General features: G+C 48.8%; 1 protein-coding gene across 2 annotated transcripts in view; it reads right to left on the bottom strand.

Moving 5' to 3' along the window:
* SMOC2 (SPARC related modular calcium binding 2) overlaps positions 1-22,420 on the bottom strand; it is a 221,816-nt gene extending 199,396 nt beyond the window's left edge. The window contains exon 1 of one of the 2 annotated variants that reach the window (XM_054491950.2): positions 22,106-22,420. In XM_054491950.2, coding sequence (XP_054347925.1) covers positions 22,106-22,189 — 84 coding nt within the window. In that variant the 5' untranslated portion in view covers positions 22,190-22,420. The remainder of the gene's footprint in view (positions 1-22,105) is intronic. The other variant, XM_063666865.1, reaches the window with a different exon arrangement.
* Positions 22,421-22,821: the final 401 nt, after the last annotated feature.

Raw genomic sequence — 22,821 nt, 5'->3', positions numbered from 1 at the left:
TCCCACCTAGGAGTGTGCCCCCGTAGAGATGATGCCTGAGCAACGCACCTGGGCCTGCACCTTGCCTCTGAAGAGGAGTCCGGAAGTGTTAGGAGAGTCTTCTCTCAGGATGATGCTCTCTGTAAGCACAGGGTTTCTCTCAGGACGATGCTCTCTGTAAGCACAGGATGTTACCCAGCCGCACCTTAATCTTCCTTCTTACATTTCCAGACATCTCACTTCATTTTCTCACACTCGCCTGGCTCCTGGGGATACGTCACTCCCCACATCTTCACATTCCTCCATATTCTGACTATCAAATTCCCTTAAATGTTGACATGCATTACTTGAAAAATGTAAAACTAGCAGATTTTAGTAACCTCTCAAACCCCTCAAAATAACTGTTTCTTCCCAGGCCTCACTGGGGAATGAGCCTCGTATATTTCAGCACATACGCCAGCAACTGGTGCCAGCTCAGCTACTGACACTGTTTCAGGATAGCTTTCTAGAGGCATCATCTTCTAACGCCTTGATTTCGTCACAGCCAGTGTTTTCTACTTCTGAGAATGAGATTCTCCTTGGGGTAAGTACGGGAAAAGGGGGTCTATTACTTAATATTAGGAAGACAATTCTGCACTTTAATATCTTCTGTGTTTCATTTTGTTCAGTGCATTTGAAGTTCAGTGAGCCTGAGCTCCCGGTGGGAGCAGGGCCCCTGTCACACCACGGCTCGCTGAGCAAGTGCTCCATGAAAGCCAGGCTCCAACTTCCCTGTGGGAATGGGACCGCTTTTTGATTCAAAGATTGTCCTCAAATAAATGTGGAAACCTTCCTACTGGGAGAGTTTTAGTGTATTATTATTAATTTCCACATTTATAGAGGTCATTTGAATCTTAGAAACTACAGTAATATCAGCTCCTCTCACCATCTGATCATCCACTTAGCACCTTTCCCAAGGCTCCGTCCTGCCTTCCACCTCTCACTAAATCACACAGCTCTACATAGAGAATTGGCAAAGCAAACTCAAAGTGCCTGAGGTTAGTCACTTCCTAAAGAGATGCACCACCTCGACACATGGAGACTCTCAGCGCAAACCCTTTTTCTCCCTGAGTCCTCCGAAGTCACTATTCTTCCTCCCTAAATATCTCTGCAAAGTTTGCAGCCTGAATTGCTGAGGAACATTCCAGTCATGTGACCTTGTGTCATTCATCATAAGCCACCACTGGAGAGCAACCAATGGGCCCATGAGACGTCTGGGAATTCCAGCACCACAGAGACGAGGTCTTGGTCATATGGGACCCGCTGGGAGGACAGGGGACCACCCTCCTAGAGCAGCAGCCGGACCTTCGAGAGCTGGGAAAACTTTAAAGAGGGGGCTGAGCTGGAATGACCTGGGAAGATAGGGAGGCCGAGCCCCAGCAGGGTGCCAGGAAAGGATAATTCAACATACAGACTCAAGCAATTCCAACAAGGACATGTTTACAACCTCATTGCAGCTTCATTGCAAAAGTCAAACTTCCCCCAGGACAATTTGTCATAGCTTAGCATGAACTTCAGAATATGGACATAGTCTTCATTACACTTCACAGAATTGAAATCCCTGTGTCCTAAAAGCAAGCTAAATTGATGGGTTCTAGGGATCTAAATCACTCAGCAATGAAAAAGTGTGCCTCAAAATTAAGGGAAGAAATCAGAGCATGGGCAGGCCGGGGAAAGAGCACAGCTCATTACTCTCAGTTGATCTGGACAAGGAGGCCCACCATAAAGAGCCCTCCTCCAAAAACAATTGATAAATAAAAAATAAAAAAATAAAGAGCCCTCCTCCAGTAGAAACTGTGAGAAGGGGAGAGAATGTGTTGGTGACAGTCAGACGGGCTAAAACACTAAGGCATCGTCCCATTGCCAGGTGAGCCTAGTGATGCACATCGCATCCTTGACTTAAAATATCACAGCTTCTCAAATAATAGCAGCCCTGAAAAAAAATTCATAGGACATGAGCACCATTGTAACAATACGGGTAGGGAAATGCCACTGGACGTAATAGAGTGGTGTTTCTAGCACGGCCGCCTCATCTGCATGGATATGTCAGCTTACCAAACTTGGGTGACAGCCAGATGTCTCCATTTATGTCAAATAGTGAGGCTTGACCCGATTGAATGTGCTACTAGAGTCAAGATTTTAATTAACATCTGGAATGCTTTTAAGTGCAGTAAAACTTAGTATCAGACTCTTACTAAATATTAAATGAAAAAGTTAAGAAAATCAACATGAAATCAAATGAAAACTACTAAAAGATTAAACCTTAGTCTGGTTCAATTGAAAGGGTGAAAACCTAAAAAGCTGTCATAAAAGTTCATTTTTAGGTGTTCTCTAAAAGGTGCCCAACAAAATTTTGCAAGTGATTCACTTGCAATTCAGAGTGTACCCAACACAATTGAAAAATGAAGTAAATTTTTCTTACGATTTTGATATGGTTTGGCTCTGTGTCCCCACTCAAATCTCATCTTGTAGCCCCCATACTTCCCACATGTTGTGGGAGATGATTGAATCATGGAGGCAGGTCTTTCCCATGCTGTTCTGGTGATAGTGAATACGTCTCACGAGATCTGATGGTTTTAAAAATGGGAGTCCCCCTGCAGAAGCTCTCTTTGCCTCCTGCCATCCATGTAAGACGGGACTTGCTCCTCCTGAAGCTTCCCCACCCACATGGAACTGTAAGCCCATTGAACTTCTTTCTTTTGTAAATTGCCAGTATTGGATATGCCTTTATCAGCAGTGTAAAAACAGACTAATACACCTTTCAACCAAAATACTGCCTAAAGCCTGGGCACTTCTGCAGACACAGGCAAGAACCTCTGTGTTTAGAGCTGAGGTCCAAGGATTTCCTGTAGCCCTCCCTCACACTGACCCAGTGCATAGATCATTACTCATTATCAAACAAGCATTTAAATCAAAGAATATCTACAATATGTTGACATTATTTTGCATCTTTGGTTCTCACAAGTGATGCTTTTGTCTCTTAACACATTTCCACCAAAATGAGTTCTTCACAATGGATGTAAGATACTTTGAGGGTTTGGATACAGAGATCATGATCAACTTCAATGTTAAAACGTGGCATTAATTCACCTTTAAATGTCAAGCCAGCAAAGGAGTGTGACAGGAAGTTGTGAAGCTGAGACAAGACACCTGGCCCCACACCGGGTTCCTGAAGCTTCCCACGGTTCAGATGCCCTATTATAAAATTCAGGGTCTGGGTGGGCAGACCTCCAAACCCCTCCTAATGCTCAAGTGAGGGAGGTAAATGGAAAATAGACTGATTTTCTTTACAATATTCTACCCCTAAATATTATTAAGTAAGACAGACGTAAAATGTTTATGTCCTCATTATAACAATGTTCTAAGAAAGTCATGTGAGGAAAGTCTTGAAAAGGCCCCAAAGTTGTTGGGTAGTACCACTGTGGAGGAACATCACTACTTTTCAAAGTGTCTATTATGTTGTTACATTGCTTGTAGAATTCCTTTAATTACCTTAGAAGGATAATCCATAATTTCTTTCTAAGCAACTGCTTGGAGGACTGGGGTCTAGGGGATTTCATTTGAGGAGTTTTGCGGTCATTTAAATACATAGGTCTTAAGTGTGCTAATTGTGGTGTGAGTGTAGCCATGTAAGTGAGCAAATGCAGTGCACCAAGAATATCTTTTGGGGTATCAGTCAATCAAAGCAAATTTTATCCTGTTTACAATAAATTAAACATTATCTTTGAAAGGTTTCCAAAGAGTTCAAAATTCTAGTGAGAGAAACATTGATCAGGGAAGATATTTGAAGCCTATAACTTGAAGGAAACGTGTGATTGAGCGATGAGGAAACCAAAGCACAGAGAAAATGAATCGGGCCAGTGTCAACCACACGGCCTTGGGGACTCTTCTCACCAAGGTCTCACCCACCCCCGGGCTCACCCAGCCCAGGGCTCACCTCCTCCAGGGCTCACCCACCCCCGGGCTCACCCACCCCAGTGCTCACCCACCCCAGGGCTCACCCACCCCAGGGCTCACCCACCCCAGTGCTCACCCACCCCAGGGCTCACCCCCTCCAGGGCTCACCCACTCCAGTGCTCACCCACCCCAGGGCCCACCCACTCCAGTGCTCACCCACCCCGGCTCACCCAGCCCAGCTCACCCAGCCCAGGGCCCACCCACTCCAGTGCTCACCACCCCAGGGCTCACCCACCCCGGGGTTCTAGCTACAGACCCAAGTTCTATTTCATTTTCACACGTGAGGGTGCCAGGATCCTGTTTCATCAACTCACTTGGATCACCCAGGCATGACCGAAGGAACTCATCTTCCTCCCATCAGGAGAATCCCCTTCCCGATGCGGCAGATGCCCCCTTTCCGGCTTGTCCTCAATGTCACGCTTCCTGCCGATGGCCCAGATTCTCCAGCATGGACCCAGGCGTGTCTGTAACCTCCATCAAAACACACCTACGAAGCCCTAGATGCTCGCATAGCACGAGGCCCACACCCCGGCTTTGAGCTTCAGGTTGACAGAACTTGCACTGATGACATCACTCCTGTCAAACCGTTTGCTCCAGGAACTTTCTCAGGCCTATGACCTAAATCTATCACATTACCTCGTCCATCTGTGTCTCAAGTTCCTCATCTGCAAAATGGGAAAAATTAGAGTACCCACCACATCGACGGTGTCGTGGGGAATAGAGTTTATTTGGGTAAATCATTTTGAACAAGGCCCTGGATATAGTAAGCATTATTCATAATTATGACCATGTTTCCACACTGTTGATGACAACAGAGGGAGTACTTAATGTCCATAAATTAAACTTCCATGTTACGCTATTTTCCAACACACACTTAATACAATGAATTAGCTTTAATTATTATACAATGAGAATTAGTATAAGCAAACATCTTCCTGCTCTCTGCTTCCTTTACACCGAGGAGTGGGCATTTAGACCACTGCAGGGTGCAGAAAGTGTTCCTAGAAGGAGAGCTGGGGGTGTGAGGCACACAGCAATATGGCACAAACACAACTGCAGGGCAGGGGGGCGTGACAGAACAAGCACTTCGCATCTCGAGTCTGAAGACAGCCTGGACAGGGGTGCAAGCTGGCCCAGGCCCCGGGAGCCTTCATTTCTCCCCTAAGGAGCCTGGGCCCCTTTCGTTAGCAATGAAGGCAAAGGGTGTTGTCAAGGACACAGCAAGATCACACACAACTCAAAATACTGCACTCCAAAGAGGCTGCACTCCCCATTTTACAGCATGAAAGACTGAGACTCAGAAGCTGGTCCAAACCCATGGGGAATGGGAATCCAGGACTCACAACAGTAAGTGACGCCAAAGCCCAGGACCCCCAAGGCAGGCAGCAGGATGCCCCCGGAGGGGCAGGGTGAGACCGTCTCCCTCCCAGAGAGGCTGCTGCATCCCAGTTCTCGCTGATGAGCCGGTACATTGGTGGCCCCAGGGGAACTGTCCCCACACCCTGAAGCCTCACCACAGCCCGGCCTCTGGGTCACACTGCAGGATTATGTTATCATGATGTCCCCCCAGCCTTCCTAGGAGCTTAATTGTTTTGGAGTAAGCCCAAGAGGCCCAGGTTGCGTTGATTCCACATGAGAGTGTGTTGTGCAGCAGGATCTTCAGGGCCCATCTTTGTGGCAGGTGGGAAAGACTGGCCACTCCCTGTGCTGTCCCCCTCGCCAGAAGATGATGGCACACAGGCTGCAAGAGCCCCCCACCTTGAATTGACCACGAAATACCACCATGAAAAAAGAAACAGAACTGGAATGTTTCCATTAGACTCATTAGAAAGAGAAGGGAAGAGAGAGAACAAAACAGGCTTGGAAAAATTCCAAGGCTTCGCTGAGCTGGGCCTGCCATCCTGCTCAGCAGGGTCAGGCTGATTTCCATTAGGACCAGCCCCAGAGAGGAGGTGGTGCCACATGCACTCGAGGGCGTGGGGAGGGTGGGCCTGGGCCGGGGCTGCAGCGAGCACGAGGCCAGGCTCCCACCCTGGCAGTGATCACAAGCACGGCTGGAAGGACGTGACGCGGGGCTCATGTTCTGGGAGGATTACTCTGCCGCATACATATGATCAGTGCAGGCTCCTGTGTATTTACAAACGGTGACTCCAGGCCACTTTGTGATTACTGGGCACCCGACAGGAAAAACGAGGCGATGAAGTCATTACAGCTCCAGTGCAGGGTCGGTGGGTGCCATTTGTCACTGAGTCCATCACAGTCAGCCAGCCCCTTGGGCACTGCTTGTGTTGAAGGTGGGGTTGGACGGGTGGCATCCCCGTGGCTGGCATCACGCTGGGGTGCTGGGGCAGCTTTTCAACTGGGTTCTGACTCCTCTGTTGCAGACAGTGGAACGGCACTCACTGGAAGCCGCACTTTGTTTTTGTTGAAAGTGTCTAAATGCACGTTCCTCCTGGCAGCCCTCGTGGACGGTCCAGAGGAGCTGCCATCTCCAGGTGACCGTGGAAGGGAGAGCTGAAGAGGGGCGTGGCGGACGCGCTGTGCCTGAGGCAGTGTGAGGACACAGGGCTTTGCCATCTCTCCCAGGTTGTGCACAGTTTGCCAGAAGGAGAAAATGGAGCACGACGCGGAAGAGTTGCCGTTTCACATGAGCGTGTGCATGCTTGTCCTGAGCAGCTTCTTCAAAACCCTGCAGCCCCAGTCTTGTTGTTGTTGCTTTTCCCCTGAGCTCATGCCTCACAGGCAGAGGGATGAAGACTGAACTCATTCACCTCGATGGACACGACGACCTGCCCGTCATGCACATGGGGCAGCCCAGGCTTCTTCCTGCCCTCACACTGACAAGCCTTTTGCTTGCCACCAAAAGCGATGCATCCAGAGTCCTCTCCAGGAAATCCCACCTTCTCCTCCTGTTAACAGTACCTGATGTCCCACAATCCGGAAGCAGCCTCCTAAAAATGTAACGAGCCTTCTCTGAGATCAGCCTGACCTGGGGCGTGTTTTGAAATCCAGCACTAGCCAGAACGTTCTCGTGGGAAGGCCACTTCCCTTCTCAAGCTTCGGCACTGGGGTTGCCGAAAGAGGAAAGCTCCACGTGGGAGAGTCACTGTGGCCACCAAGTGGCACCAGGGGGTCTCCGTGAGAGACCCTGCTGGGGCGCCGTGAGGGTCTCGCAGCACCGAAGGTACCTGGTGTGAACGGAACCCACTGTGAGGCTTCTCTTTGTGGCCTGCTTCAATGCCGCCCGACCTGGTTGAGGTTAACTCAAGGGCAGACCCATGGCCTGGGAATGGCCGCGGCCACCTGCCAGCCCTGCAGCCCCTCTACGCCCCACCCACCCTGCCTCAGTCTTGCAAAAACCCAGAGCCTTGCTCTTGCCCCTGCACAGCTAATCGCAGTCATCAACGGCGACAGCCAGGCTGCGTCATTAGGGAACGATGTGTGTGGGACCCTCTTTTAGACTATCTAGCAATTGAACCAGAAGCAGATGAAGTGACTTTGCAGAGCTCAGGGAAGACACGTCGGCCCACACGTCCAGCTCCGAGCGGTGACTCCTTCCCAGCAGGCCTGTGCCTGCATGCCCACTCTGCCCTCCCTGGGCTTTGGGGTGGCCCTGGTACGAGGCGTCTGTAGTCAGAGGCTGGGCTGTGGACATCTCCACCCCGGCCTGAGTGCCGTGCCCTTTCACAGGAACAGACCGGGAAATCGGGAAGTGAGGTGAAGACTCCACCCAGACGTTTGCATGGATTCATGGAGGGGGTCACCCTAGTCCTCTAATGCTGTTGAGATACGAGGTTTTGAATCCACGTTGATTCTGTCACTTGCAATTTTCTCCCCAGAGCTGCCCATTTGTATAAAGTGAGGCTAAGTTGTTCGGTTTGTTTTAAACCCCTCAGGTCTTCCTCTAAGTCCAAGGTTTCGGACCTCCAGGATATAACGGCTCATTCTATGCCCTTTCTGTGACATTCAACATCAGTAATTGTGAGTGACACCCCAGAGATAATAATGAAATCTGTACCTTTTTCTTTACATTTTATAAAATCTGTGTAACCTTTATAAGGTGAAGAAGTATCAAGTGTTCTTCAGAAAGTTCATTTTAAGAAGGGAACAATAAACAAGTATAAACATGAACATTTTTAAGTAGGAGAGAATGAGGAAAGAAAAGCGCCCAGCCTCTCAAAGCCAGGACTTGAGGGCCGCCCACCACAGCCAGCTGCCAGGCCAGCCCAGGCTTGGTGAACACCGAGCCAGCGTCCTTCCTGCCCCTCTCTCTAAATCCATCATTTCTGATTCTGCTTAGAGAAAACCACGATTGGGACAAGACACAACATGGGAAAATGCTGAGTTGATTACAAAGTTCACCATTTAATTCTTTTATATCTTAAAGAAGAAAACTCATAGACCAGACCCCAAGTCGGCTGCCCTCCCCTGGTCCTGTCTGGGGCCAACTAAAGGGTCAGAGCCAGGCTCTCCTCAGCACCCCTGGGCTGCACCTCAAGCTGGCCCGGTTCTTGGACAAAGCCCCAGTTCCTCCCAAGTCCCTTTATGGCAGCCCGTCCTCACTCTGCCCCGGCACCCTGCAGGGGACCCTAATGAGCCCTCCCCTCCTGACCTGGGTTCCCTGAACCCAATACACACAGATCCCGTCTGAGACCCCGGCCACCAAGACCCTCCAGAGTCAGCTTGAGAGCCACCTTTGGGCCAGTGCCGACCCTCTGCCCCACACCATTATCCAGTCTCAAACTGGGACCCTGGCCACAGGGACCCCGGTCACAGGACGTGCACCTGTAGCATCTGCTGGAACACTGGCCACGCACAACCTGTCCCCAACAGCGTCTTCAGCACATGGCCGGTACAGGTGTAGCTTTAGGATGCATCCCATGGAAAAGTCACAAGCTCACCTCCAGCTCAAGACACACCCTGAGTGCTGTGGTACGATTTTTTTCACATATTTTAGTGGGTTTTCTTTTCCCTTTCTTCATCAAAGCCTCCTCTGTTCCCTAGAATGTGTGTTTAGAAAATCCCAAGAACAATCTGATCAAGCATCGGCTGAAGGGCAAACAGTCTACCTGCAAACACCTGGTCTCACCGCCCAGGTGCCTCCCACCTGCAGAACCTGTCAGAGCCGCAGTCTAGCCCTACCCCGGACGGGGAGATGAGTTGGGGGTGCGTGTCCTGAGAGCTCTGGGTTTCGTGCTGTGAAGTTACGAGGGGCTATTTTCAGTTCTGAATGAACCTGGAAAACCCAGAAAGCATCTAAAGAAGAAAGGGTGAAGAAAATGTGTGATGAAAAAAAAAAAAAAGCCCATTTTGGCTGAGGTTAGTTCTGGGTTAGTTCAATTCTTCTTCACAAACGATGCCTCAGCTCTCAGAGCCACAGAGCCCTCAGGCCTCCTCATTCTTCCTGGGGGAGCCCGGACACACAGAGCCCAGAGGCAGCCCAACAGGAGAGACGGCCACAGGGCAGAGTCACAGGAGGACACAGAGTGACCCCCTGCAGGCATCATGGACTGGGTGGAGCCTGGGAGTAACAAAGACAGAGAGATGAATAAAGATAGGGAAATAGAAAGATGAATAGTGTAAGAGAGACACAGAGATAGTGCAGAGATGGACAGAAAGACAGAACAAGACACACAGAGACAAGGACAGAGAGAGAGATGGAGACAGAAATAGAGGGGCAAAGAAAGAGGGACAGACAAAACAGAGGGAGAATGGCAGAGACCAAAGATAGAATCAGAGAGACAGAGAGAGAGGGAGACAGAGAGAAAGAGACATAGAGAGACAGAGATGGAGAATGGCAGAGATCCAGAGAAAGAATAAGAGAGACAAACAGAGACGGAGAGAGATAGAGGACAGAGATGGAGAATGACAGAGACCAAGAGATAGAATCAGAGAGACAGAGAAAGAGGGAGACAGAGAGACAGAGATAGAGAGACAGAGATGTCGTATGTAGAATGGCAGAGATCAATAGAATTAGAGAGACAGAGACAGAAAGAGACAGGAAGAGACAGAGAGAGACAGAGAGACAAAGAGACAGAGACAGAAAGAGAGAGCAAATGGCAGAAACTGAGAGAGAGAATCAGTGAGACACAGAGAGACAGAGAGAGACAGAAAGAGACAGAGAGAGACAGAGAGACAAAAAAGAGAGAGAGAGAATGGCAGAAACTGAGAGACAGAACTGAGAGACACACACAGAGAGAAAGAGACAGCCTAGCCTCTAACTCTCCACTTGGCTTTGCCAGGGAAATTCTTTTCTCCTTTTTGTTGAACTCCAGGGTAGACTGAGAAGAGTGAGGAGGAGACCCGGAGACAAAGGCACAGCCCAAAATGACAGGGCCGCAGGGTGACGGAGCCTTGAGGCCACCGCACCCCCTGGCTGCCCACACCCTCTTGGGGCACAGCCCTGGGTCCCAAGTTCCTCCCCCACCCCCGCCCGCATTTGTCAGGCCATCCTGAGCACACTCTAGAACAGCCTGCACCTGCCTGCGTCCGACAGCAGATTCAAGCCACACTGCCCTGAATTCCTCAGGGCGGATCGCCCTGAGCGTCCTGCCAAGGCCCTGGGGACTCTGGTGCAGAAACAGAGGCTGTGTCCTCCCAAGACCGACTTCCAGGGAACTCTGCCCCCGGCCCTGCTGTCACAGCCACTGGGAGGAGGGCGTCCTGCCCCTGCTGTCAGAACCACTGGGAGGAGGGCGTCCTGCGTGGAGCCCAGAGGAAGCCCCAGAAATTGACGAAGCATGGTCTGGGAGTCAGCCTCGTGTCAGCCTCCAGGGAGCAGAGTGGGACAGAAGCCTCGGCCTGGCGGGCTGCCCTCCTTCCTGCTGCCTTCTAGAATAAAGTTGGCCAGACAACCTACAGATATGTTTGGAATTTAACAAAACAAAACAGAAAGAAAAAGGTAGTAGAAATGAGGGAAGGGACTAGGAACGGTGTACGAATCTAAATGACAGCTGCTAATGATTTTCTAAATTTCCTTCAGATTTTGGGGTACAAAAAAATGCAAGTGCTGTTTTGAATAATGAGCACAGAAATTTTGATTTGCTGCACTTACTGTTCTTTTGGGTTAAAATCCCTCATGAAAATCACATGTCTGAGAATCCTATCACTGGAGAACACTGAAATATAATATTCATTTAGCAAATAAAATAAGTTAAGCGATTGCTTTAAATAAAACCCGACTCACAAAGTGGACTGACCTCATAGCAGAAAGAAAATAGCACCCTATTTAGCCAGTCCAGGCCCCAGGCAGGCAGCCCGCCTCACACTCCCCCCGCTCACTCTGGTTATTTTAAAACCAAAATTCTGCTTCAATAACATGATACTCTTATCTGATATGTGGGTAGTAATACTGAATGTAACATGCATATCCTAGACTTCTAAATAAAGTCAGTAGAAACATCAGGCTAAAACGTCCCTGCTTTTTAATTCCCTAATTTAGCATTTTGCATCATGAGCCAATTCTTTAAAGCTGGAAAGTTGAACTCACGTGAGGCAGCAGGCCCATGGGGTATTTTTGCAGGCAAGGTGGCAGAAACTTTGCTGGTGGTGGTAACCCCAGACCCCACCGTGGGACCGTCCCCTAAAAGACAGAGCTCAGCCGTTCTGGGGCTCCCTCCTGTGGTGGATTCTTGGAACCAGGGAACCTGGGAGACAACCTCTTCCACCTCTTCCAAAAAAGGAGAGGGGCTTCCCCTCACACCAGCTGGGTGATTGCACCTGGATGTTTCCAGCAGGGTGTAGAAGGTGGGAGAGATGCCAAGAGTACAAAAAAAGAAGTTATGACTCCACCTGGATTTTATCTCTAAATGAAAAGAATGATCTATCTTTGGCAACTCTCTCCAAAAGAGAATCTTTTAAGAATGGAGAACTGATTAGCATACTCACAGATCTGCGTATCCTACAAAGAAAGAACTTAACGGACGTGTATGTTCAGGTCAGAGAGATTGCTCAGTTTCCTTAGCCAAAGATGTTTACAAAAACCTAGAATATATACACCCAGAGAGGGAGAGAGAGAGAGAGAGAGAGAGACAGAGACAGAGAGAGACAGAGAGAGAGCGCGAGCTGCCTGGCAGGGATTCTGTGAGGACACTGGAGATCATGTCTGTAGGGCACAGAGGGCTCTGTCATGTTTTAGGAGAGAAGGGTACAGAGTGTAAAGTGGGTTTTTTATTCTTACAGGCACCTTAATCCCATGTTTCAGATGCTTTCATCCTGTTTCTGGAGAAGGTATCCAGGTTTCCAGAAAATAGCCTTTGTATGTGGTAGAATGAGGCAGAAAACATGCTGTTATGACTATTCAGAGCTCATGGGACAACGTTTTTCACAAAGTGTCAATTATTGGAGTAGTGTAAGTTTTTAGAGTAACATTTCCAGTTACATGTACTTGGGAGTTCAATTCAGCATTTTACTGATGATTTCTAAGACCCCGGCTGTGGGCAAGGGCGACCCGAGGGAGGGAAAGCTCAGTATTCAGCTCTCCTGGGCTTTCCCCTGGGGAATAAATCAGTGCAGCAAATGGAAAGGTAGCCTGAGGGAGTGAGCTCTAGCCACACCCATTGCTTGGGAGAATTAAGGCCAACCCATTCACAGGAAGAAACAGGACCATGTAACACATTTGCATCAACTGGTGGCTGTATTTCCAACCTAGGATAATGGAATCAAGATGAAAATCTAGTTTTAATAAAAATAATATGTAAAGTGTCATGTGGGGGTGCCAAAAAATTCAAAAAACAATGAGTGGTGGAAACTGGTTTAGCAGAATCTTAAATTTAGAGACACTTAGGATTATTATCCGATCACCAACTAGTGCCGCCTCACAAGGTCACGATTCGGGTTTAAGTGACCAACTGCTTGTGCAAGAGTATATCTGGTGTTGGGACCACATTCTTAAAAGGATATCAATGAACCAAAGCTCCAAACAGAATCCGGTGGAGAAAAGGAACTGAAAGTGTCAGGGCCCGAGATCATTCTTTTACATCCTGGGAAGCAGCATCTACTACATGCATCCAGCACTTCAACATGAATATCTCATTTAGTCTACACAAACACCCCAAATACTGGAAGAGAGAACCCAGGGCCTGAGAAGAAAGGGGTAGAGGAACAGGGAAGAGAAGGACCGGCTGGGAAGGGGTCCCATCTGCTGACAACCTAAGCATCTTGTTTAAATACTTAAATAAGGGGCCCTGGAAAATAGATGATGTCCGTTCCTGTTGATTCATTAAGAGACAAATGTTTAAAGATTACACAACTCTCAGCCTTCATTCAAACACAAACCCTTTCAGCATTCCTAGTTGACAACTTCTTATATAGGATCCAAGAGGAATTCCCCTTAGAACAAATTTCGCTCTATGGTGACTGGCATGACAGCAGGTCACCAGAATGCTCACATTATCTTTCTTGCTTAGTGTTCAAAACTTTATGTACATTTGTATTCCAAAGACAGAGGCCTAGACTGTCTTTGAAAGGGCCATAATGTCATATTATCCAGACTGATTCACCAGTAAAAGCTACCTTCATCTTTTCTCTCTGCTTCGTTTTCTTTTTTCTCTTCTCTCTCTTCTCTTTCTCCTCCTCCTGATGGATAAGCACATCTCAAGGAAGCAGCAATGACAGGATCCTGATTGAAACTCACTGTCCTTGGGAATGTAGGACCGCAGGGTGCAGTCCTGACCAGGGTCGGAATGGGATTTGATAAGCTGCTAACTGCTTCTTCTTCGATGCGGCCATTTCACAGTGAAGAATATGACTGTCCCTCTAAAGATATGTATGTTACAAAATTTAACTCAATTGTCCTTTGAAATGAAGGGATGACGGAAAAGCACGTGTTTATTTTATGCTTCATTGAAGGTAATGAAACCTTCTAGAGGGTCCGGAAGTGCTTGTCACACACAGGGAGCTGGACCGCCCAGAACCTTAATGCCGAAGAATGGCCATGCACGGTTTCTCTGACAGTCCCAAGCTGCCAGCTACCGCAAAATGAAAGGATACTAACTTCTTTTTTCCAAGGTACATTTTAGGTTAGTTTTAATTGTACTTAAAAAAAATTCTTGATTACATAGACCCACAACCCATGTGGCATGAATTAATATACAACCAAAACTAAAAATATACCCTAAAGTTGGCCTGATTCTTTTTCATTCAGATCTCTCAAATTATTTTTAAAATTACAAGTACATATGGAATTTCCTTTGTTATCTGAAATTTCTATCTCCTATTTAAAAGTAATTCTCTTATTTAAAAGATGACTATATTTTATGAAGTCATTTTCCCTCAATTCGATTGCTAATGTCAGGAAGAATATTACAGTGACCGCTATAAATGTGAGGAAAGTTTGTACACAATGGTTCTGAGATACGACTTTAGATTTACGTTTTTTTCTCAACATTATAAGAAACGCCGTGGCAGAGGAATAAGGGGGCAAGCGTGTGGGTGGATTCATGTGAAGACGAATCAATCTGCACAGACACTGGGAATCAGACAACAGAAGCTGGACACAGGGAGCCACAGGCAGGTCTGCGTTCACTTCTGAAGACGGGCGATGGGCCACAAATGTGGTTCCATGTGAGCAAAGAAAGAAAAAACAAGGTAATTAGGTGTAAAAAAAAACTGCACATGGGGGTTAGATTTTGAGTGGCACATTAGACCCACAACACCAAATGCAAGCAGGGCTCATAAAATGGTAAAATTGGAAAATATTTGGTGATACGTGTCTGCCCAACACAGGGACCCCATTAAGGTAATATCAACCCTACCATTCTAAAACTGAAAACGTGCCCAAAGACATCAGAATTATTAGTCTACTCCCTCCAACAACACGTTTCCATCCTTGCTCAAAGTGCTATGAATATGTTAATTAGTACTTTACTTTAAAACGTAAATATGTATCACGAGGCTCGTGGTAGGAAGAGGGAGTTTAGCAAAAGATGTGCATAAGCCTCACTGGAGAGAGGGTAGCCAGCACCATCCTCCTCCCTATCATCGTCCTCCCCATCGCCATCATCCTCCCCAGTTCTGTCCTCCTCCCCATCCTCGTCCTCCTCCCCATCACCGTCCTCCCCATCCCCGTCCTCCTCCAAATCCCCATCTTCCTTGCCATCTCCGTCCTCCTCCCCATCCTCATCCTTCTCCCCATCACCGTCCTCCCCATCGCCATCCTCCTCCCCATCTCCGTTCTCCCCATCGCCATCCTCCTCCCCATCGCCGTCCTCCTCCCCAACGCCATCCTCCTCCCCATCACCGTCCTCCCCCCCATCTCCGTCCTCCCCACTGCCGTCCTCCTCCCTAGCCTCCTGGGAGTGGCCCCAAACCTTCTGCTCTGCTCCTGAAAGCCCAGGTCACCACCAGGAGGGCTGCTCAAGTCCAGCACAATGTTGCTTTCATGGCAGAGAATTCGAAAGAGTCTCTTCCACGGGAGGATTTTCCTGTTTCACAACTCAGCCCTCAGTATCATCAACTCACCACTAATCCTAGTCACAAATCCCAGGTCGGTTTGGGCCTGATCTGGGAGAATGCCTACCATCTTCCTGGTCCACTGTGGGCTGACACATGGGACAGCCCTGACCTGGGCAGGGAAAGCCTTCAGGAGTCAGACAATGTCCCTAATCCCAAGAAGAAATCAAACGTCCATGGTGGCAGCCAGCTGGTGTGCAGGGTGGATTTATTTGATTCTAGCGCCTTGATTGATTACTGAATAGAGTAAGAGATAAACAAAACACCCTGACTCAGGCAAGGTCAACTTACATACCACAGCATTTTTTTTTTTTTTTTTTTTGCCAACAAACTGGTGAACTTGTCCTTTAAGAAGTGACTAAAATCCAACAGACTCAGTATCAAAAATCAGATGGGCCTAATGGTGACCTGTGCTCAAGGGCTCTGAAGCCCTGATCAAACACACCACAGGCCATCGTGTTTACCTACAATTCTTCCACCTTCAGAAACTTTGTTATTATTGGAAGACTCTTTGCTAAGAACCTCAAATGTTGAGTTTGCCTACCCCTTTGCCCCCAAAAGTGTCTGCCCTCAGCTGGGGGCTCGGGCAGGGATAGGAACAGTGAGAGATGCTGCAGCTGGCTCCAGGGCAGGGCCCAGGGCACCCACACTTTAGCAGAAGGAAGGAGTGTGAGGAACAGAAACTAGAAAACCCTTCAGGGAGTCTCAGCCGGTGCTAAAATAGAAATAGCAGCATCCATGGTCAGTATCTTGGTAAAAGGAGAAGCAAAGGAAGTTTCTTCTAATTTGGGCAGAAGCATAAAAGAGAAAGAAAATCGATGACCAGCCACAGCGGGTGGATCACTTGAGCTCAGGAGTTCAAGACCAGCCTGGACACCATGGCGAAACCTTTCTAAAAAAAAATACAAAAAATTAGCCAGGTGTGGTAGCATGTGCCTATAGTCCCAGCTCCTCCGGAGGCTGAGGCAGGGGAATCGCTTGAGCCCAGGAGGCAGAGGTTACAGTGAGCCAAGAGCGCACCACTGCACTCCAGCCTATGGGACAGAGCAAGACCCTGTTTCAAAAAAGAAAACAAACAGATGACCAGGGGGAAGAAGACTATAAAGTGGGCAGAGATACGTGCTGAAGGAGAACACAGCCTGGGCATGCTATATTGACATCTGCCTTCTCTTTAGTGACAGTTTAATTGGTGGATATGCCACATTATGTCATACATAATAAAAATCAAAATAAAATTGTGGTTCATCAAAAGGAAGTCATTCTGAGACTGTCTCTGTGTTGAAAAATCTAATTAAATTAAGCCAGATATTATAAAATTTTCATTTGTAATTTTTTTAACCCTAAACATATAAATGTGATTTAATATTTTACTTGGTTCTCTTTGTTTTATTACAATCTTTGCTATTTGATATCTGGCCTGAAACTGCAAAACCACATAAGAATGTCTGTTATTTTCACTTTCAGAGCAATTTCTTTTTAGCCCATAGGAAACTAGGAATCAACAAAATATTAATTCATATTATAAATCTTCCCTCTTGTGACCTACAGTTAAATATCCAATATATTAACTGTTGTACATGCTTTACAGACACACAGTGACTAATGCTGGGATCTTACTCTATTACTCAATGCCACCAATTGGAGAAACGTAAGGGCTGGCAGTTCTAAAGAGTATTTCTTAAATTTTCTCCTCTAACTTCAAAATCCTACTGGAAATTCATCATTCTAAGTTTGTGTGTTGTATGTGTAGAACAGTTTATCTTTTGTTTTTGTTTGTTTCTGAGACGAGTCTCACTCTGTCGCCCAGGCTGGAGTACAATGGCACGATCTCGGCTCACTGCAACCTCCACCTCCTGGGTTCAATGAATTCTCCTGTCTCAGCCTCCCAAGTAGCTGGGACTACAGGTGCATGTCACCACACCCAGCGAATTTTTGTATTTTTTGTAGAGATGGGGTTTCACCATGTTGGTCAGGCTGGTCTTGAACTCCTGACCTCAGATGATCCGCCCACCTTGGCTTCCCAAAGTGTTGGGATTATAGGCGTGAGCCACTGCGCCTGGCCCGGTTTATCTTCTAATTCAAAAATATATAAATGTTACCTTTGACCTCCAAACCAATGTTCTGCTGACAATCTTAATAACAATCCCCATTCTAAGATCCTGGATTGGCAAGAAGGCTTATTTTGGTATAGAATTACTGAGAAATCTGTTCGGTTCTGAGCCATTGCAACTGATGTTACATCCATGCCCATTGGCTGCATGGTCTTGTTAGGGCCTGCAATTGCTTATAGTGTTATTTACGGTCTTGATTTCACAGCAAAATTAAAGTGATTCTTCCAGATGTTTGGGTTTTTAGACGCCATGTAAATGGGCTTCCAAGTTGGAAAATTTTGATTATGTTTAGTTCTCTCCTCCTTAACCACCTTCGTGGTCCGTCTTCTACTGGGGAATGCAGTAGAAGCCCTCCCAGAGCATGAAATGGACTCAAGGCATTCGCAATGGAAGAAGAAAGGAAAAAAAATCACAGTAATTCGCTTGAAGATCCAAGGCTGAGTGAGAACTATATCAAAACAGGACGAGGTAGGCATTCCAAACCACAACTGCTCAGAAATGGAATAGCATTTTTATTTTGGCTGTTTCAGCAAAATCAATATTAAATCATCTCATGAACTTGCTAATGAAACTTTAAAAAAATTACACACGGGTAAATATTGTTTTCTTATCACCTTTCTTCTCTTTCAAAGCAAATAAACACAAATAGGAGTGGGAAATAACTGTTGCAGGTCTGTGGTCATCCATTCCACAAGACCAGTAAGAGGCATTTCCCAGGTGCCAGACCCTCTGTGAGAAGACAAGGATTCAGGGTGAAAGTCAACTACAGTCTGAGAGGTGAAACGGCAGTGTGGAATTGTAAAGTTCCTGAAGACAGTGCAAAAACAGTGCAGGGAACTCCCCCAAAGAAAGAAAAATAATGGCAGGATGACTTGAGAAATATTCGGATCTGCTTAGTGACCAGGGGCCCTTCAGAGTCTCTCAAAACTTCAGTTTCCTCATCTCTAGAATGTGGAGACAATGGTACCTTTAACAAAGCCGTGCGTATGACCTTAGGGGAGCGTTAGGTATTGGCAGTAAGAGAAGTCTGAGAAGGATGGTAATGTGACTTCAACATACTAAGTGTGAGCAAAATATGATTTAGTCAACATGGGAATGAATACTTTGGCTCTAACCAAAAACTTCTGGGAAGGGGGTCCCAGGCAATATTGTTCTTCTCTCTGCCTTTAAAGAAATCACCTAGGTATGGGCTTACGGATCAGTCCATCAAAATTCATATAATGACAACCATGATAAAGTTGAGTAATTGTGATCACGCCTGTTTGCTCTTTGAAAACAGAATTATGTGTAATAAAAATCATTTATACTAGAGATCATTCCCTCAACTCAGTCATTCACAGAAATAAAAAGGAAAATGGGCACTGTGTGGCATTCAATGTACCTCCTTCTCCAAGGAAGAAATTGACCTGCATCCAAATTAGGGCACATTGGACACACTTAAGAATGCCATTGTTGACTGGAGGTGAGAGGGTCTGAGCAATAACCAGGAAGTTGTGCAAAGCCATCAGAAAGTCACAATGAGACACAGAAGGGCCTCATGGTGCCATTTCTAAAGAACGACTTTGGTGGAAAAAAGAGAGATCATTACCAGGCAAAGTGGATTCTCTCAATCTTAAACATAAAGTAGCAGAGGTGAGCACACCAGCGATGCTGGGCCCACCAAGAAAGCGCACTCACCATAGGTGGGGAAGACAAATGCATGGTCCTGAGAAGCCAGGTATGGCAAACTGAAAGCCCCAGAGAGGCTGACACATTTCCCTGCTTCTAGATGAGAAGAAATGAATGGAGTAGGAGGCAGCAGACAGGCAAGCTTTCCTCCCTGGTCTATAGAGTCCCACATGGCTACTCCCACAAAGTCCACATACACACCCAGAGCCAAGTGGTGTGCTCTGAGGATCTGTGGCTGGCGAAAATACTGCAAAGTTGAATCCACACACACCTTAATGCCACCACGCTATATGCATTGATAATTATGGTATCAATTGATAACACTCTCTTATACGGACCCAAGGCATGGGCACCATCAAAACAATGTTAGCTGGAGAACTCACATATAGTAGGCGCATTAAAAGCCCTACCTTTAATCCTCATGACACGCTTGAAAGATATTATGTATTCTCATTTTACAGATAAGGGGACTGAAGATTATGAAATTAAGTAACTTGCCTGAAGTCACACATCCAGCGAGACCCTAAGCTGTGGGTCCCACCCACTGCATGGACTGACCCTGCCTCTGATTTATTAAAGTAGGTAGGATGCAAGTCGTAGGGAGAGAAGGCCCTTCTTTGAATGAGGGCCTCTGGAGACAAAAGAGATTTCCAAAAACCGGAAGGCAATTGGAAAAGAGATCAGCACACTGAAAAATCCTGCACATCTCACATCTCCCAGTGCCCAGTCAGATCTCAGGCCTGCCTCAGTTACTTTGTAACTCAACTACTTCTTGATTTTCTAGACTGGGGGTGGGGTGAGAAGAAGTGTGCCAAAATGTGTTATGGCTTTAATCTTTTCTTTGGGATACTGATTTTATTTGCAAATGTAAATTTCAGGCAAACTGTCCTTGGGGAATGCAGCCAACAGGGCAAAGCCCACGTGGGGTATCAGCTCCTGCACAGAGACCCCACATGCAGTGGGTCTCACCACAACCCAAGACATCCTTGGGGCAACCTCAAGGAAGCAAAGGGTAAGAGGGTTCAAGTAAACAGTTAGATGAGAAAGGGGAGAGAAGATGAGAAAACCTGCCGAGTCTTAAACTGTTCTAATTACTAACTACCTTGATTCTGCTCTTCCAGGGGGGGACCAACAGGCCCAACCCCACCCCCACACACCCAGGGTAGCAGGCAGATGGCAGTCTCTACTTTTTGCACTTTCAGAAAATCTGAAAATCCGAGGCAACTGTAGGTACCTGCTGCTACAGTCCTGGAAGAAAATGCTATGATCTCCTTTGGAGAATTGGCCTTAGTTTCTCTGTCTCCTCTAGTGTGCTTTAAGAGTGTGTGGAGGGTCTGTTTGTGAGTGTATACGTGAGTATATTTATGTCTAGATGCATGTACAGATGTGCATATACATGAATGCCTCCAGTGAGTGTCCTCTGAGGGCCCCCTCTGGGGAGATAAAGGATCTTCAGGGAAAGCCTGAGTGTGTGAAAACCTCCTTGGAGCCCCAGTTAGCAGTTTCTAATCTACAAGTCATTTGTGAGACACAAGGCAGGGACCCCGGGCTGCTGCAGAAGAATTTTAGGTATGAGCAATGAACTCACAAACCATCCTTCACACTGCTAAAACGCAAAAGAAAGAAGATGAAGAAAAAGTAAAAGAAAAAGAAAAGATGCCCACATGACTGTTTTAAATTTGCTGAAAGGCAGAACCGACCACAGCTTATTTCAACCATCTTTATTTTCAATACAATAAACACCTTTAGGACAAGTCCCCGGCCACTTAAAAAAGACGGCTGTCCACCAGAGGCGTTCTCGCTACCTTCGTGTTTTCTCAAGCACTTGTTCAAAAACACATTTAAGTGGAATGTTTTCGTTTCTGGCGATTGCATTAATGATGGGTTTGCAAACCCTGCAAGCCCACGAGGTCGGCTGGAGCTGGGGGCTGCAGACACGCGGCCTTGGCCTAGCAGCCGCCGCGGGTTGGCTTGGCCGGTGGGGGCTTGGCTCGGCCCCCTCTACATAGCTCCCCGTTTGGCACCGTGTGCCTTGGCCGGGCCAAGGCTGTCGCATAGAAGTTGCAGCTCAGAAAGAAAAACACACAGCGGTCAACCGCGGTGACCCTCGCGCTCAGGAGCGCAGCATCCCTGCCACGAGGAAGAACCCAGAGGCCCCACAGAGCGGGGAGCCGCCGCCTCCCTCCAGTTCTGTCCTGAGAAAGGAAGAAAGCGCTTCTCTAATAACACTCAGGCCCGTGAAGAATCATATGTAACCTCATCTGCTTCTTCCTCGGCTCACTTACGAGGGTCTCTGGGAGAGTCAGACCCACGAGTGGGGCCCACAACTGGCAGCCCCTTCACTCGGCGAGAGGCCCGGAATCCGCGCGGTGCACAAGCCCAAAGCGGCCGGGAGAACGCGCTCCAGGCCGGGTCCCCGTGGGCGAGGTGGGCGCCCAGTCCCGGCGGATCTGTCTTGGCCTTGGGACAGTCCGCGGGGCGGCGCCGGCGCTCCCAGACCTGGTTCCCCGCAGGCTCAGGCCCAGCAGTGAGTGCGGGACACCCGAGCGCACCCGCAGCTCCCACTTGTCCGGGGTCTGCAGGACCCCAGGATCCTCTCACAGCCGGGTCAGAGACCCCGAGGCAGGTGGGGTCCCAGCCGGGTGGAACCCGAGGAGCCCGTCGCAACCGCGGCAGGACCCCGGAGGGCAGGGTCCTGCCCATCCCGGCCGGGTCCCAGGCGCGCACGCTGCGTCCTACCTGCTCCAGCCCCGCGGGCAGGCGAAGGCTCCACGGCCCCCGGGGCCACCTGCTCCCCGTGCCCGGGCGCCTGGGCCTGGAGCCGGGCGCGGGGACCCGAACCCGGCCGGCTGCAAGAGGCGGCACCACTTGAGCGCCAGGTCCCGCGGGCCCGGGCTTACCGTGAGCGCCGAGAACTTCTGCGCGGGCACCGGCGGGAGCAGCCCAGCAAGCAGCGGCAGCCAGCAGAGCTGGGGGAGCAGCATGGTGGCGGAGGTGGCGGGGGCGGGAGATCAGCCGCGCCCTGAGCCCTGGCACTGCAGCTGGGAGAGCCCAGTGGGCGAGCGCGGCCGGGCGGGCGCGTGGAGGGGCGGCTCCGCGATGCTCTCTCCACCGCTCCCGGCGGCCCGGCTGGAGCAGCTCCGCTGCAGGCACCCAGAGGTCCTCCGCGTCCTTTGCGTCCGCCCTCGCTCCTGTCAAATACCCCGGAGCTTCCCGGATCCTCCCCTCCCGCCCGCCTCTCTCCCTCCCCCTCTCCTCCCCCAGCCCCACCTCCCAGCGCCCGCTGCCGCGCCCGCTCCGCTCCGCTCCGGTGCCCGCTCCGGCCCAGAGGCCTCCCTGCCGCGGGTCTGCGGAGCGAGAGGTGGAGCGGCGGCCACCAGGGCTGCGCGGTGGCCTGTCCGGACTGTCTCTGTGCCTCCTTCCCCGCGCGCGCACACTCACACACACACGTGCACACTTACACAAAAGCACACCCAGGCACACGCACGCACTCATACCCACGCGCGCGCACCCTCGGGGAGCTTCCAAGCACAACCACGGGACGCACCGCGCCCTCTTCACGCCCCAGGTTCCAGGCCCGGTCCGCGCAGGATCAGCCCAGCGGGCCTTTTCATCC

This window comes from Pongo pygmaeus, chromosome 5, assembly GCF_028885625.2.
Source record: "Pongo pygmaeus isolate AG05252 chromosome 5, NHGRI_mPonPyg2-v2.0_pri, whole genome shotgun sequence".
NCBI classification, from domain to species: domain Eukaryota; kingdom Metazoa; phylum Chordata; class Mammalia; order Primates; family Hominidae; genus Pongo; species Pongo pygmaeus.
Note: the sequence above shows the minus strand (reverse complement) of the source record. Positions and strands in the feature narration are given on the sequence as shown.